Source organism: Aulostomus chinensis, chromosome 4 (assembly GCF_037954235.1).
Source record: "Aulostomus chinensis isolate RoL2024-O1b breed Wild chromosome 4, RoL_Achi_v1.0, whole genome shotgun sequence".
Lineage (NCBI taxonomy): Eukaryota > Metazoa > Chordata > Actinopteri > Syngnathiformes > Aulostomidae > Aulostomus > Aulostomus chinensis.
Window position 1 is genome coordinate 3,564,986 of NC_141323.1, and position 17,264 is coordinate 3,582,249.

Sequence of the window (17,264 nt, forward strand, 5' to 3'; positions counted from 1 at the left end):
GCATTGTGTCTGAGGGAAAACAAAAAAATATCATGCCATATGTGTTTCATCAGTGTTTTATTCGTGAGAAGAGAGAGAAGTAAGATATTTTCCACCGCAGGTAAATGCATCATTACTTCATTCACTGAAGCAACTTCCGCTAAATACTAGATTCAGCTGAATAATCTTCATATGTCGTATTCAGAAATAATACATTTTAAAAGAGTTATGAATTTTATTTTTGCTAACATTTCAAAACCAGGTTACAATATAGACTCCATTTGGGTCTTAGTGGAAAAACATTCAGATTGCGCAATGTCCAGAAAATGTGTGGCCACATTTTTTTAAACTAATGACAATCATGTAAAAGCAAAAAAACAAAAATCAATTAGAAAAATAGGACAAAAAACAAATAGTGTTCCTCCAAAACTGCAATACATCTCGTGAATTAGAGAAAGTTTATTGAATTAACCAAACATACAGCTAAAGTCACACATTTGCAGAAGCATTTCATGAAATATAGAACTGGTTGCCATAAAAGTTAAAGAATCTTCATGATATCTTTGATGATCTAGTATTCATCATGAAATGGATACTCAGGGTGATCAGCCCACCTGTTGAATTATGGAGAAGAAAGGATTATTAGTGTTTCTGGAGGAACAGAATAGCCATCAGTATGCAGCGTACTCACATGAGGAGCTCCACAAAACGAATATTCTTATTCAACCCTTCAATGTCCTTCATGTCATCCTCAGAAAGCAAGAAGTCAAATATCTGCAAATTAGATAGCCAATCAGAATCGGGGGTGGGGGTAAAAGTTTCAGTACAGGATGTTTGATTCCAGTATTTAAAAAAAAATTTCCCCTGAATTAATTTGTTTTTTTGAAAATAGATAAGAGTCCCTTATGAATACCACTTGACTTTTTGGCATATAGGTTCCCAAAAAATAGAAAAGGTTTAATGCACTTTAAACCGTGCACACAAAAGTTGATTAATTTCAGTAAGAACAAGCCTGTCCAAATATTTACAACAGCACTTACAACAGCACTAAGTCTGATAATTGACAGGGGACCTCCACTTATATTAGGACATGATTTTATATGATCTCAACAGTTGTAAAGCAGAAAAAAGGCAATTGGTGATGCTGAGTTCTTAGAGAGGCAAGAATCATAGCTGCACACTGGTTTGCCACCTCCCAATGCTGAATTGCTTTTGACCGTCACAGGTTTTCCTTCTTTTGTAAGAAGACCCGGTGTGAATTGAAAATTTACAAGTGAATCAGATTTTGGGAGCTGATAGTCTAGAGTATGGATAGAATTTTTCCCTTTTTTAAAAAATCTAATACCTGGCCAAATATAAGGACAGTGTGCATACTCCAGCTAATGCTGAATGTCATAGAACCAAACCTGGAAGTTTTCCTTGATGCGAGCAGGGTTAAAGCTCTTTGGGATGACCACCACTCCTCTCTGCACATTGAACCTTAAGGCCACCTGAGCTGTTGTCTTTTTATACTTTTTAGCCAGTGATACCAGTATCTCATCTTCCAACAGCGGGGGGCACGTTAAGTTGACCCTGGTGAAAAGATTGCGATGAAACAATTACAGAAACAAAAGTTCCACAGTCACAGTTAAGTTTTTAAAAATTGCATGAATCCAGATTCCGCCACTGTACCAGGATGCATCTCTTGACGTTCCCAACGGGCTGTAACCCACAACAACAATGTCATTCTGCCGGCAATACTCAAGCAACTTGGGTTGAGTGAAATAGGGATGGCATTCAATCTGTACGAAAAAAAAAAGTAGAGTTCAGTGAAGGTAAATTTAATGTTTCATTGTGATCCTGTTTTCTATAAAGTTTATGTAATCATTTACTTGTTGATTTTACTACTTGGGGTTTCATTGTTTTCCTGTATTAACTGAATATTCCCCATATCATTTGCTTTATTTGCGCAGAAAATACAGATATTATGGACATATCTGTACCTGGTTAGACACGGGTTTGTGTTTCAGCCCAGGTTTGTTGAGGATCAACTCCAATTGTCGCTTGTTGAAGTTGGATACGCCGAGAGACTTTACAAGGCCAGCGTCTTTGCAGGCTTCCAAAGCCTTTGTAAAGAGCACAGACACACAGCAACAAATTAAACTTTGGACTTGAAACAAAATGTTGCAGGTTTACAAGCACACAATAAAAAGGTACTGCAAAAGGAACTGCTTCCTGACCTTGAGCATAGCTGTACTATGTATCTATTTGGTATTGTAGTAATTCTACAATTATCTGGTTGTGAATGAGAGGCATTGTTTTGAAGAAGTGGAATGTATGCTCACCTCCCAAGTAGCACAAAGATCAGTCTCATGATAAATGTATTTTCCATCCTCATCTTTTGGGTAGAATGTGTCTCCTGGCTTCAGAAAAATCACAAAAATATTTGATGAGGCAAACTGACTTGATGTCATCCAGTTTTCAGTGTTTTATGTATACCTTGAAGGCTGTGGGCATCTCTACAATGTATAGGTCTACATAATCCAGTTGTAATGTCTTCAAGGTTCTCTCCAAAGCAGGCCGTACCAGTTCTGGTGAATGGAATGTGTTCCACAACTGCATTGCAAATGCAGAGACAAAGGTGTTGTAAAAATGTGGTGATTCTGTTGTGATACGTATTGATGTCATTTTGTTGCCCCCACCCCCCCCCACCCCACCTGTACCTAAACTCAACCCAATTCTGATCTTAAACTCAAACTGCATACTTAAGGTATGTGGAGAGAAAGAAAAAAAATCATTCAATCAAGGTATTGTTGTTTAGCACAGTTCACCCAGATCAGTTGAAGCACATTGAACGCACAAAGATAGTTCCTTGCAAACGCATGGTTAAAGGTAAGCACTTGAAAACCTTTCCACAGTAGAAGATGTCCTCTCTCATCACACTTCCATCTGCAATTTTCTCCCTGATGGCTTGTCCCACCTCATGTTCGTTGAAGTAGACCAAAGCTCCATCAATATGTCTGTACCCTGTTTCAATTGCCAATTTCACAGACTCATATGCAGTTCCCTTAGGGGTCTATAAAAGGTGCAGAAAAGATGGTGTAACATCGAACTTTATGAGTGCATACCAGCAACCACAAGATATTTCTTTACAGGTCAATGACCGCAAGTTTATGTCTTTTGCTGTGTGTCTTACCTTGCGGGGGTCTCCATATGTTCCCAGTCCAATCAAAGGTATGCTGCCCCCATCACTGAGAGGGACAGAGTGCCTCTCCGCTGTCAGATTCATTCTGTGTAAAGTGTGAGTCAACCAGACCAAACTTTCGAAGCACTACCCACTTGTATCTTTAAAACCCCATGCTAAATATGCCATTTAAATGGCATACTTAATGACGTGTAGGGTTGTCCTGTTACCCTCTGATTAAAGTCCGGACTCCTCCCAAGTGAAAAAGGGAAGCTAGTTAAGGGCGGAGGACAATAAAAGCAAACGAATCATAAGTGAAAATACTCGAGGCAAACAAAACATTGTGTTGCAACGACAAATGTGAATAACTTGCAAACAGCTGTGTAAAAACATACGACAATCGTTAACTGTAGGTAGTTTGGCCCTAAACGGACGCTGTGACTTTAAGGTGCCGCGGTGTCGTATGGGTAATATATGTGTTTTGAGCAAAATGTTGAGGTGGTCGCTTTTTCTTTAGACAAATGCGCTTCAATGCGATGTTTGTTGTATCATTTTCATTCATAAGTGTACGTGAGCTGTTATCCTGCGACTGTTGTAACTGTAACTGCTTTAAACCGGTTTGTATATTGTTACTCTTCCTACTAGCATAAGTGCAAATGAAAGTGGGCTACATTGCTAATTTAGCTTCCAAAACGGCAATAATTCTACTTTATTCAAACCCGCCGTTGAATAGCTCAGTATATCAGTTCGTCAGTGGAAGCACTATATCTTTTATGTTGTGATACATAATATTTATATCCAAATCCTTATCAGGCTTGCCAAGTGAAAAGGAAATAAAGGTTAGCCTTTGTTTCTGTAGCCACACTGAGCGGTTGTCTGGAAGGAGCAGGTTAAAAAAAATGGATGAAAGTGCCGAAAATGTCGACAATGATGACATTGTCATCATCGTGGAAAACGAAGCCGAAAGTTTGCCAGCCGAGGAGGAGAGGTTAAAACAGCAAGGCACCTTCGGCCTCATGGACACTTGTCCCATCTGCAAGTTGAGCTTTCACAACAGAGAACCCAAACTGCTCCCGTGCCTTCACTCCTTCTGCAAGAGGTGTCTGCCTGCCCCGTTCAGGAGCGCTGCTGATCCCCGGCGGGACTCCCTCGGTCACGCCGACAACAAACCACGTGAGAATTGTGTTCTTGTCTGAATTAATTCCTTTAGGTCAATAATATATTTATATTTCTGTGATTCAGTCCGGCTTTCTAGTGTTAGGCAAAATTTGGAATATAAAAGATTAGATTTCGCCTTGAGACAACTGGCTTCCTCAATTATGAGATTTTATGACAATGATCTTTTGTGCTGTGTAAACATCATCCATCCATCCATTTTCTACCCCCTGTTAAGGCTCATGGGGGGAGGGGGGGTCTGGAGCCTATCTCAGCAACCTTCGGGTGAGAGGCGGGGTTCACCCCGGACAGGTCACTGATCCATGGCAGGGCCAACACATATAGACAGACAACCATTGGCTCTCCCAGCCACACCTACGGTCAATTTAGAGTCTGGATTATCCTCGTCCCCTCTTGATGTCTTTGGACATGGAGAAAGCCGGAGTACCAGGAAAGAACCCGTGCAGACACAGGGAGAACATGGAGACTCCACACAGAAAGACCCTGTGAAACTTCAGAACCTTCTTGCTGTTAGGTGACAGTGCTAACCACTGCACCACTGTGCCTCTGCTGTGTAAATAATGACAACAAAATATGCACCATAAGGATTTTGTCTAATGTCAACCCCTCAGCTATTCATTGGTTGTCAGGTCTCTTAATCTCACATTTGAATTCTTCAACCAAGTTTATCTAATTCTCTCTGAAGAAGTGTAACATGTGATATCATAACCAGCTTTGTGTATACACTCTACATACTGGGGTTGTTATACTGAGCTTTCAAAAGTGAGTCATTCTGTACACAACACAAGACGTGACATGAATGTGAACTGCTATTTTTTTTATTACACAGGATAACATCAGTTTTATTGGATTGTGTGTATCCAATACTGCATAAACACGCATGCGTGGATTAATTTAGCCACCGCTGAGAAAGTACAGAGGAGAGTACACCCACTTACACGGTAGTCAACATAAATGACAGTCAAGCCCAGTAGTGACTGTGGTATTTATTCATTTCCACTCGTGCTATCTTCTTTGTAATGTACAAATCAAATTAAACTTGACCCCAAAAACTGCAATATAATCTATAATTTATTTTTTAACTATTCTACTTTTAGTACATAACATTCTTAAATCTCGGGAGATGGCTAGTCATTGATTGCTGTTTATTAATATGCTCTGTGTATTAATTAGCCATGTAAATATATGTATCAATAGCGGATCTCTTCTCTTGCTCCAGTGGGTACCATTCGATGTCCAGTTTGCAGACAGGAATGCTGGGAAATGGACTTGTTGGATAATTTCTTTGTTAAGGACTTGGCTGAGGTGCCCAGCAGCACTGTGGAGAAAACCAGCCAGGTTTGTCAGCTCCCGCCTCAACACCAGTTTTAATTTAAGACTAACAGAAGTTATTAGCTCGGTCCACCCTACTTTTGCACTGTGTTCCGTCTTTGACAGGTGTGTATGAGCTGTGAGGACAACACGGAGGCGACAGGTTACTGTGTGGAGTGTGTGGAGTTTCTGTGTGTGACGTGTATTGAGGCGCACCAGAGGGTGAAGTTCACCAGGGATCACACCATACGCCAGAAGGAGGAGATGTCTCCAGGTAGTGTGTCATCCAAAAGTGACGTTTCTTTTTTCATCTGATATCTGTGTTGCAAACAAGATCTTTTATGGGGGAATTTTAATTTTTTTTGCATTTTCAATCTGGATATGTATTGAGAGGATCATTTCATAGCCTGAGCAAAGACAGGGGCACTCAGAACAGAACAGCCGATGCTTCCAAAAGTTTTCCCCTTTCAGGGTTTGAGGTAGTGTTGCTCATAACATTTGAGTCATAAAACAAATTTGGTGAAAATGCAAGGTGATGAAATATTAGGTGATTCCTTTGATATCTGACATTACATTTCATCCACTCCCTCCTTGTTTTTACACCAGAAGCAGTAGGAGTTTCCACGCAGAGGCCCGTGTTTTGTGACATCCACAAGCAGGAGCCGCTGAAGCTGTTCTGTGAGACGTGTGACCGACTCACTTGTCGAGACTGTCAGCTGCTTAAGCACAAGGATCACAAGTGAGCTTGAAAATACAATGTGTTTATATTCCTTGGCTTTACACTGTGATTTTTTTAGTGGTGATGTTGTGCTCTTTAGCAAGCTTTTTATCTATTATCATGTGTAATCTGGTAACCCAATTGATGTAAAAAAAAAAAAAAAATGCACTGTGGGAGATGAGTTTTTTCTTTTTTTTTCATTAAGTCAACTGGAACTTTGCTCATTTCCAGCTACCAGTTTCTGGAGGATGCATACAGGAACCACAGGCAGTACCTGGAGAACATGACACAGCAGCTGCAAGAGAAAAGAAAGGCCATTGAGGATGTTTCCAGCTGTATCAGCACTGGGTAAAGATGTCCTCTACCTTTGGTGGTTTCAGTGAAATTGCAGCAAATCAGATATCAGGTTGCTACGTGCATCTGGGTTACTTTGGCTCAAGTGAATGAAGTATGAATGCAGTTGTGCAGAACTTCTGTCCGAGCTTAGCTCAACGTTAGTGAGCATTGTGAGAATTCACTAGGCAAGATTGCAAATGGAACAGATGTTCTTTATATGGAAATGTGATGCTTTCATATGATATAGAATTAACCTTCTCTTTTCAGACTCCAGCAAGTTGAAGAGAACCGGAAATCTGTGAGGAATGAAATAATGAAGTCCATCTGCAACGTAGTAAAGGAGATCAACAGGAAGGGGAAAATTCTGATGAACCAGCTTGAGGTTGGAGGAATCTGCATGTTTTAGTAACTTTTCCAAGGCAGTTGTGACATTTGAGGTGATATAGTTTTTCCTTATGCACACATTTATTCCCAGGCTCTGACAAAGGACCATGAAATGGGTTTGAAAAAGCAGCAAGAGGACGTAAAGTCCCTTAGCAGGCACCTCGATCACGTCATCAGCTTTACTAAATGGGCGACAGCCACCCATAGTGGGACAGCCCTCCTGTACTGCAAGAGACTGGTGAGTTACAGGAATCTGTGGAGAGTTTGGTCATTCAAACACCTCACATGCAATTTTTGATTGATTTGAAATCTGTTTGTCCTCTAGATTCTCTTCCAGATCCATTACCTAATGAGGGCAAGCTGCAGCCCCTCCATCGTTCCGCAAAGTTCTGTCCGCTTCCAGTGTCGCTCTGGTTTCTGGGCCTCAAATGTAGACCTGGGTAAGATGAGTGTCATTTAAAACTGGCTATGAAGCACTAACAAATACTGCTGGTTGCAGTATCAACTCAGACTGAGTTCTATCATGAGAGCTTCTTTTCATCTGGTTCCAAAATGTCACCTCAAACCAAAATGGTTATTTGTGTCTGAAACGCTTGATTATGGAGGAACTGATCATTGAATACAATTCCTAATGACTCACAAGGCCAAGAGGGCCTGAAATGAAGAGGCTTTTCAAAACTTTGTCTTCCTTTTAAAAACTGCTGGTCTTCGATATTTAAATGAAGTGTTTTTAAAACACAGCAACAGTGTCATTCTGCTTGCATGACTCAGCAAAATCGGCTTAGTGAAATCAGGATGGCATTTACCTGTAGGCTTCCAGGATGTTTCCTGGTGAACTTTGTCAGTATTCATGGACACACCCGGTCTTCCCGTGGATGTGAATATTTTAGTGTCATACTAAATACACGAGTTGTGGCATTTTCTTGTTTTGTTTTCCCAAATAATAGGATGTTGGTTTGCGGAATACAGATTTTGTTACATGTTTTTGTTGTGTTCTTTACTATTTTACAATGTGCATGTAGGACTTTTCCCATTGGCTGGAATGCCTGCTACAGCTACTGAAAAAGAGACAAGAAGTGTAAATAAGCCCTCATGATGTACAATCAATATCTTTTTTTTGTAAAATATATAAAAAATATCTGTGTTGTGTCTTAATTTGTTGGCTAAAATTTTGATGTGTTGGCTGGTACTTGTAGAATTTGTGTCTCCAAGTGAAATGCTTGTAGAATATAGTTTGGTAATTAATTCAGAGCTGCTCTCTAATCCATGATTGTATTCTCAAATGTTTGCTCCATTATCCCCAGGTTCTCTGGTAGTAGAAAGGGCCCCTGGACGACCGCCAATCACCAACCACCAGATCGGTCCCCGAGCAGAGGCATCAGCTGGAGGGCTGTCAGCCTCCACTCAGCAGAGACAGAGCACACTGGCTCAGCTCCAGATGCAGGTAAAAGGCTCGTCTGAGCGGTTGTAGGGCGACTTCATATCATGATGTCAGTGTTGCTGTTGGACTGTGTTCTACATGTATGTCATTGACATGTCTTCTTCCTCTGTTTGAGGTGGACAAACTTTCCCAGCAGCCTCACAGACAGCCCCCTCCTAACCACTGGTCTTGGTACCAAAATGTCAGGCTTCCAGGACCCCCTGGTCCTCCACCCCCAACCAGACCCATCCACGGAGGATCCTCTCCCTCCCATGGCCTTACCAGCTTGACACAGCCAGGGCGCAGATTTGGGAGCTCCCAGCCTAACCCCAGAAGCCCCAATTCCTCTTTCCTTCAAAACTCTGTGTTCCCTCCTGCTCAGGTGAGTGTTTAGGTAGACAGGTGGAGATGGAGGAGGGATGCTCTTGATGAACCTCTGGTCTCATGAAATGTTTAGATGTCAACAGAGTGCCTATAGTTGTAAAAGCACACAGTGGGCAGTCACAGCGATCCGGTTTCTACCATTTTCACTGACATGCTGATTAAATGCTGTTTTGTCACATTTTGGCAAATATGTTTGAATTCAAAACAGATCCATCTCTTATATGTGTCCTTCCAGCACCATGATGAATTAATTTCTCAGTGGAGAAAAGTTTTTTTCCTTATGGAAGGCAAGAACCACTGAACTTGTTTCACTGCTGTTATCTTGAGATGTTGAAATTTGTTTCTGTGTGATTTTGCGATTTGTAAAGCAGTATTTTGTCAAAGCAGAATTTGCCTTTCAAGTACAGGTAATGTGTATTTAGTTCAACGCTAATACTGACTGATTGCAAACAACAGCAAAACTGTCAGTTCATAAACTCTCAAGCCTGCTGTTTGCACTTCCTCTGTAAAAATGGATGTAGTTACTTCAAAAATGATTTTAACCTCACATTTGTTTTCTCCATCTAGTCTCTGAGAGATCTGATACATAGCTCAAGCCTCCCTCCAAAACCCATGGATGTGTTGCAGGGTACGTCCCGCTATCCACAGCCTCTTTCTGCTGGAGCAGCTACACAGACACCTCTAAACCAGGTTGGTAGAGAGGAGAATGGAGAGGGAACTTAGAGCTTGAACTTTATCAGCTTTTGTACCTGTGGTTCAGTGTATTAATTTCCCTGTATTTGTTTTCATCAGCGGAACCTAGCGGAGTCCTCCTTCCTGAAGAGGAGTGAAGCTAGTGGAACTGTCCCACCCATCACCATCTCGATCCCGAAACCCGGCTTTATTCCAAGCCTAGCCTCGAAACCGCCCGACAAAACAAGTATGTTCAGTCTGATATCCATCCGTCCTGTTTGAACAATTAAGATCTGCCTGAGGTGATGATTTTAAAATCTATTGGTGCTTTGTGACTTCCATTCCAAGAAAGGCCACACATGAAAAAAAATCTGCAATTATCTTGTGATACCTGTTAATTCTTGATTGTTAAAAGTATGTGTACTTTGATTTTTAATTGTAGTTGTTATTTAATTTTTCAAAATAAAATCTTATTTTATATTTAATCATCACAAGAGAACAACGCTCATTATCTCACCATTGTGAGCATATAACTGGAGATGCCAAGATGGTTAAAAGAAGTAAGTTGTATCAGTATTTTCTTATCAAAAGATAAAGGTATAAAACATGTTGCATTTATGGACTGTTTCGACATCTGTACATCCCTGCTGCTTGTCTTCGTTCTGTCCTCTTTTTGAGTACAACCTTTAATTTGTAATAACTCCGCTTCATTCCCCTTTCCTTCCCCTTGTCTCTCTTCTCTCTAGTTCAAGGAAGGCAAAACTCACCGTTAGCCAAACCATCTTCTTCAGACAGAGGCACAGGGTAAGGAGCACCCCCCCATTCCTCTAGCCTAATGGTTGAGTCCCCAGCTTGTGATCCCAGTGGTTGGTGCAGCTGAGAGTTCGGAGGGACGAAAGCAAATTTAAAGTTGCACTAAGCCTTGTTGCATGGTTTCAACGCGATTTCAGTTTTGTCTCAAATCATGGACGTCTCCCCTTGATCCGCTAGCTGCCTGCCCTTTGAATCCACGATGAAAAAGTCCAGTCTCTGGAGACCACACAGGGCTCACAAACGGCAAGCAAACACTCAGGGCACAGGATGTGCACATAAACATAACAAACCACATTCCAGCCAATCACCGACAAGATGACATTGGGGAATAAGCAGAGTTGATTGAGTAGTGCAGTAGCTATGACACTCAGAAGCCATTTTTCAATGTAATAGTTTGTTATTCCTAGCTTACTCTACAGTTCCTAGCGAGCACGAGCATCGATTCCAGGAAGGACAAATTCTACAAGAAGTGTCCCTTTCCCATAAGCTCATGAAATAAATTTCAATATATCAGCTGTAGCTCATAACCTAATGTCGTAAAGATATTGTATCCTTGACATGTCTTCTTCCTTAGAATATAAATGTATTATTCTTATAAAATATATTCTTACTTAGAATATAAATTTGCTCACAGAACAGTTGGAGTTTGCTCACTCACCTTAGCAATGTTAGCAGAGCACAGGTCCACTTTCATCTTAATGCGCGTTCATGACATTTACAGAAACGCGGGGGGGACTTGCTCTCTTTTTGTGTGGTATTTACAACGAACGTCAACGGGAGTGGCGTCAGGCAACAACGCTTAGTGCACCTTTAAATGCTGCTTTATAACTGGGCTGTTCAATTTCGTACACTTTGTGCTACGGTGGCTGTGAAGTGCAAATGATTACAAAAAATTGCAAAGCATGAATATAACCAAGGCTGGTGAGTCTTGTTTTTCAAAGTCACAATCTTCCCCTCTGCTCTCTCTTGCCATCTGTGGGTTGAAGGACGACTTCTTGGAAGCTTGCTTCTGAGCCCCCACCAGCCCCTGCAGCCAAGAGACGAAGAAGGTCGTCTCCTGGGCCCGTTATCGTCATCAAGGACGAGCCAGAGGATGAGGATGAAGTTCATTTTGTAAGAGAATTGAGTAGATAGACTAAATTAAATGGCTTCCTGTCCCAGGTTGGGCATCTGTATTTAACAGCTCTCTTTCACATAGTATGTGTGATGCCCGCCTTTCTCTGGGCCCACAGGTGCAGTCCAGCCTTCCAGACAGCAGCACCGGGGCTCAGTCCACGCTCCGAGAACAGCAGAAGGTTTCCCCCCCAGCGTCTGCCCCTCAATTAGAATCCAACCCAGGGAAAGAACTGCGTCCTCATCCTGCAGAGCAACCCGAGTCCGAAAAGAAAGCTGAGCCAGAAGAAGATCCAAATGAGGACTGGTGCGCCGTCTGTCAGAACGGAGGCGAGCTGCTGTGCTGCGACAAGTGTCCCAAAGTTTTCCACCTGTCCTGCCACATCCCCACTCTGAACGAGTCACCCAGGTGAGCGATGCGGCATCTCCGGTGTCACACTGATTAACATGCACGTTGGTGAAAATAATATCCTTGCTCACGGGGAGTGTTTGATATGTTTTCATAAAATCACATTTGGTTCTCTGTGCTGTGTGTGTACTTTTTCTTTAAAAAAATGTAATTTGGTATTTTAACACTTTGCATCATTCATCATGTTTTAATTTCAGAATATATTCCTGATGGAGTTTATTGTGGCGGTAGCAAATATCAGACGCTCCACTTGGGGTCACTGTTATTTCCCCTTGAACTTTGTGATCAAAGTGAGCAGTTGAACAGGGTGGTTTAAAAAAAAAAGAAAAAAGAAACAACTGTTTATTGTTTAAAATTGAAGTGTTTCAAAATTAAAACGTGGGTACAGTGGACAGATCTATTTTATGTGAAGGATAAGACAGTTGTCCAGAAATATCATTTCCACAGCTAAAATGTTAAAATTTGGTATTAAGCTACATCTGAAACAACAGCAATGCAGGCTAAAGGTCACTGCGGGCTCCAATGCCAGCCTTCATCTTATTTGCTCACCAGGCTTTACTGATGTCGCTCATTAACAACATCCACATAGCATTTAAGGTGACTATAGAATGGTATCAGAGGAAGAAAACCAGAAAAGTTGGATACTGATATGACATGGGATCCTCTTCATAAGTTCTTTGTGTTCGTGCGTTCTCCTAACATCTCTTCCTGTCCTCCTGTCTCCCTTCAGTGGCGAGTGGTTCTGTTCGTTCTGCCGAGACCTCGTCTCTCCTGAGATGGAGTACGACTGTGACAGCAAGGATCCAGCTGGCTCTGAAAGATTGCCACCTGTTGACAGACGGGTACACACACACACACACACACACTCGCGCACTCATGCACAATTCACCTGATTCTGATGACCCTGTTCAACTAAATGTCCATCGAGGGTTACGTGTCGCTGAGTAAACATTTCTTACTAGAACTCAGTTCAGGGATGCTTTTTTAAAGAGAGGAAATGCCTTTCGATTGACAGAGGAGTTTTCCTTCACAAATGTGAAAAACAGGTGCTCTCAGTGTCCAAGGACACGAAGAGGCCAAAAACAATCAACAGATTTACAATCATATGGAAAAAGTATGTAAGAAGGTGCTTTATTTTGCTGAGACAAACAGATAAATGTTTTGGATCTTCAGGTTAAGAACCACGTGATGTGTAGCTTTCAACCTAGTTGTCAGCTGTCGGTTTTCCACTAAATTTGTTAAAGTTGAAGATATTGTGGCCTTGTCAGAGTTCGTTGTGTACACACCCACCTACTTCACTGCACCTATGACTACTGGAAGTCAGTACTTCCGATCAAAACATGTCCCAGTGCATCAAATGGCCCGTAGTAACCTGAGGTTTGTTTATCAAGTGTTGTGTTGCAAGTATGGCTGGTTTTACACACGCGGGAGGAACTCACAATTCAACTGCGTGGGTATAGACATTTACTGACACAAAACGAACACGTAGTAAAAGCTGATTCTGCTCAACCTGTCAGTGTGCTGCCATATAATAATGATGCCATATCTATCATGTCATGATGTGTCTCTATCCTCTTTGATTCATTGATATTTGCAGAGATGCGAGCGGCTGCTTCTGCGTCTGTACTGTAACGACTTTAGTACCGACTTCCAGCAGCCTGCTTCCCCATCGGTAAGACACCATTTCATCAGTTAAGGTTGAAAAAGAACAAACTTAAGATGTAAATTGAATGCCGATAGAGATGTGAACGACGGTTACTGATCCGAATGCAAATATGGATTTTGGCGAGGGTGTGCGCACACCAGCCAACAGTCATTGCCATTATTATTTCGGTCGACAATTAAATGTGATTTTAACTGTCAGGCTTATGGGGCCAAAAAGCTGAAAAATGAGAGAGTGCAAAGTTTCCTGACCTTAACGAAAGATTTGTTTTTGTCAGCTGTAACATGTTGTCGACTCACGTACCAAAATTTTCACAGCTTGCTAAGGTGTTCCAACTTGAGGAGGCGTTCATGGTCCTTTTCCTGGTTGTAATGAGGTGCTTGACTTGTGTTTCTGGTATAGGAGACGAAGAGGTACAAGGAGCTGATCAAGACCCCGATGGATTTATCAGTGGTAAAGGGGAAGCTGCAGTCCAAGGCAGATAAGGGTGAATGTTACATCGATCCTGAGGGGTTTGTCGCAGACATCAGGCTCATATTTTCAAACTGTGCAAAGTATTACAAGGTAAGCATCAGTTGAGGGGTGGCGCCATGGTTTGTGCGATGTTAAAAAGAAAATGATGGGAAATGTGCTCATTGACCATCATTTCAGGAGCCAGACAAGAAGATAAATACCTGTCTCCCCTCTGTACTGCACTCGGGAGCTGAGACCCACAGACATCAGCTGACTGCTGGTTAGCTTGGCACAATGAACGAAAGTGGATGGTAAGCGTTAGCGCTGACGTCAATGTGCTAAGCTAACTTGGAGTCAGCTGATCTCTGCAGGTCGCAGCTTCCTACTGCACACACTCACAACAAAGAGGGGTATGTATCTTCTTGTCCCGCTCTGGGGATGACGGACACCAGGAGCATTCTCTAAATTGTTGGTGGGTTCATTTAAATTGGGTTCTCAAAAAAAAGAAAAGTTGTTTTAAATTATATAAACTTTATATTTGATTCCACCAGGCGACCTCTGAGGTGGGGAGTGCCGGCTTGTACTTGGAGGACTACTTTGAGGAACAGCTGAAGCTCCTTTACCCTGACAAGATCTTTCCCGGAGGAAGGGAAGAAGAGATGATCCCGCCTTTGGAGGATGAAATAGAAGAAGAAGAGGAGCAGATGATGCAGAGTATGGCTCCCGTTGAAGAGGATAAACCAACCAGTCCTGCCGGAGAAGGGAAAACCCCCGCAGCAGCAGAGGACATAGAAAAAACAGAAACTGAGCAGATGGATACAAGTGAAAAGGAAACGGACCAAAAGGCAACAGCTCCAGAGGAAGGTGAGCCCTCTGCAGAGGAGGTAAAGCAGGACGAGAAAGAAACTGCAGAGGAGGTGAAAAGCTCTCCTGCTGCTGATGAGGAAAAAATAGACGGAACAACCAGCAGCTCCACAGAAGAGGCAAATCCTCCGCTCCCCACAGGAAAGACGGATTCATCTGACAGCCAGGAGAAGGAGGAGTCTGCTCCTGCAAACACAGCCAAAGACGAGGCGGTAGAGAAAGATCCCGACACAGAGAAACAGTAGAAACGTTGCATGGGTTGAGTCTTCCACACGCGAGGCCCCAGCGAGGACCTGCATTTGCTGCAATGCTGTTTGTTTTACAACAGGAAGAAGGGTTCTACTTTACAACATAGACATTACCTAGAACTGTTATACTGTTGATGCAAAGGACCATAAACGCTCCGTCTGCTGGGCAGAAGTTACGTTTTTACTGTAACACAGAAAGATGGGATGATAAGCACACGAAAGATTTGTTGATAAGTTATTATCAGTTTGCTAGCTTTTCGTTTAACTTGTAAATAGAACTGCCTTGAATTGGAGGTGCAAATGCTGCAATCAGAATAAGAAAGTGACACTTTGACTTAGTTAATTAATGCATGTAGGATGAACTCAAATACTATTTCTGTGTTTATATACTCACTTGTATAAGCCATTCGGCTCATTAACATGCGGTTGCAATAGAATTTGTTTTATTTTATTAGTAATGTATTGATTACTAAGCTATGTATGCAACAAATTGGGTGGCTGTAGTTTGTGTACAGAAGGAAGTGCAACACCTTTATTTTTTAATTTGAATCCCTTTTTTAGGGAAGGTGATCGACCCTGTCCCGTCATGCTTGATCCACTTTGAGGCATATGATCTCACTCCTCATCCAGCTGCCTTTTATCAGGAGAACAATTCTACGGACGTTATTTATTTAAATGTTATCGCCTACAGATAATTCAGAGACATGAGATTCTCTTTGTCATTAGTTTTTGTCTCAAGTGTCCTTGTCCTTCTTCATCATGTTTTCTCCTACTGGAACAATAAATGTGCATTTAGGCACAATACACAGACAGGCGGAGGCTTCATTTATGTCAAATGTAAGTGACTGATAGCCACGTTGAGGGAGCTTTTGCCTGAGAGCTCTCTCAGTAATATTTTATTAATGATATGGAAAGCCTGATAATAACAATGTGCATAAAAAACACCCTACTTTTGCAATATTTGTAATAAACAGGGTACATGTAAATAATTGCTGGCAATGTTTTTCTTTTTGCTGAGGTGTTTTAATTGTAACAACCTCATGCTTCAAATGATGTGGGGTTTTGCACAGTTTATCCATGAGGAGGAAATGTTTTTCCAACTTCAGTTTGATGCTATTTCACATTTTCAAGGAAGCATACTTGTTACATATTGATTTAGTAGCAGAATTCAGCAACAGATAGTAAATACAAACATTAACTTCTGTAAAATTTTGAAGTCATTTTACTCTCCCGAGGTATTTAAAGGGTTGAAATACTTTACTTTCTCTTCCTCTCCATTAATTTCAGTTTTAGACACTCCATCGGATCTATTAGCTTATTAAATACACTTCATTAAGAAATTATCCAGTGATTTCCAACTTTTTCCGAGATTTTAGAGTGCAGTTTCAGTCACATTTTAGATGGCCATCACTTGTTATCACCCAATAGTGATTTTTTTCTTCCCTTCAAATAGCGCAATATCTCTCAGTCAAAGGTCAGAGGATAAAAACTTGGATGGTTGGATACAATTCTCCAGTATATAATATCTAGGGAAGTATTTTATCATCTCCTTCATCGGGACAATAATTTTAATAACAGGTTTTTTTTTTTTTTTACTAATATTTTTATTGGTGCCTTCGTTATATATGCATTTGTATGTATTTTTTATTTTGCTGTTCTGGTACTTTTGTTAGTAAATGATTGTAATACATGTGGCAGAATAATTGGATGATTTCGGTGGAGCTTTTTGAGTACAATGGAGAAGGATTCGTTGTGTGTGTGTGTGTGTGTGTGTGTGTGTGTGTGTGTGTGTGTGTGTGTGTGTGTGTGTTTGGGGGGCGGGGGGGGGGGGGGGCTGTTTCCATGTTTTTTTCCAAATGTAATTTTCACTTCTGGCCCCAGACGTATCACCGACTTTACCTGCATCAAGTGCGAGTCAGAATTATAATTGTGCAAATTTAAAGAAAATCCATGCAATTTCAGACAGTGACTAATATTTGACTTAGATTTATTTTAATGCAAACGTTTTATTCATCATTTTATCTGGATGATGCAGCTTCTGCCCCGGCAACAGCCACTTCGGTGGTATTTGGAAATGTGTCGCAGTAAATAAATAATCCAATGAGCAGCGGTACATTAATCCTCCAGTGGCCTGACATGTCAACAGCTCACTCCACCC

General features: G+C 41.5%; 2 protein-coding genes across 9 annotated transcripts; one reads left to right on the forward strand and one right to left on the reverse strand.

The window, feature by feature from the left end:
- Positions 1–52: 52 nt before the first annotated feature.
- LOC147262340 (aldo-keto reductase family 1 member D1-like) lies at positions 53–3,696 on the reverse strand. 4 transcript variants are annotated; one of them, XM_086201103.1, is made up of 9 exons: positions 3,155–3,693; positions 2,819–3,034; positions 2,458–2,574; positions 2,304–2,381; positions 1,962–2,084; positions 1,651–1,760; positions 1,386–1,551; positions 671–753; positions 56–593 (listed from the first exon to the last, which is right to left on the reverse strand). In XM_086201103.1, exons 1-9 carry the CDS (start codon positions 3,245–3,247, stop codon positions 551–553), a joined length of 1,029 nt encoding a protein of 342 aa, XP_086057229.1. In that variant the 5' UTR covers positions 3,248–3,693; the 3' UTR covers positions 56–550. The 4 variants fall into 4 exon arrangements, with proteins under 4 accessions (XP_086057231.1, XP_086057232.1, XP_086057229.1 ...); XM_086201104.1 differs by having other exon boundaries at positions 59–593; positions 2,867–3,034; positions 3,155–3,680; XM_086201105.1 differs by lacking the exon at positions 671–753 and having other exon boundaries at positions 53–593; positions 3,155–3,696.
- trim24 (tripartite motif containing 24) lies at positions 3,586–16,095 on the forward strand. Of its 5 annotated transcripts, none has more exons than XM_086201099.1 (20): positions 3,591–3,759; positions 3,956–4,315; positions 5,538–5,656; positions 5,756–5,903; positions 6,236–6,368; positions 6,579–6,695; positions 6,951–7,065; positions 7,159–7,305; positions 7,393–7,507; positions 8,372–8,511; positions 8,624–8,869; positions 9,439–9,561; positions 9,664–9,790; positions 10,290–10,347; positions 11,343–11,469; positions 11,589–11,878; positions 12,609–12,720; positions 13,476–13,550; positions 13,944–14,105; positions 14,546–16,095. In XM_086201099.1, the coding sequence occupies exons 2-20, from the start codon at positions 4,042–4,044 to the stop codon at positions 15,101–15,103; spliced, it is 3,186 nt and encodes a 1,061-aa protein (XP_086057225.1). In that variant the 5' UTR covers positions 3,591–3,759; positions 3,956–4,041; the 3' UTR covers positions 15,104–16,095. The 5 variants fall into 5 exon arrangements, with proteins under 5 accessions (XP_086057223.1, XP_086057228.1, XP_086057227.1 ...); XM_086201100.1 differs by having other exon boundaries at positions 4,002–4,315; XM_086201097.1 differs by having other exon boundaries at positions 3,586–4,315.
- The last annotated feature ends 1,169 nt before the right edge of the window (positions 16,096–17,264 follow it).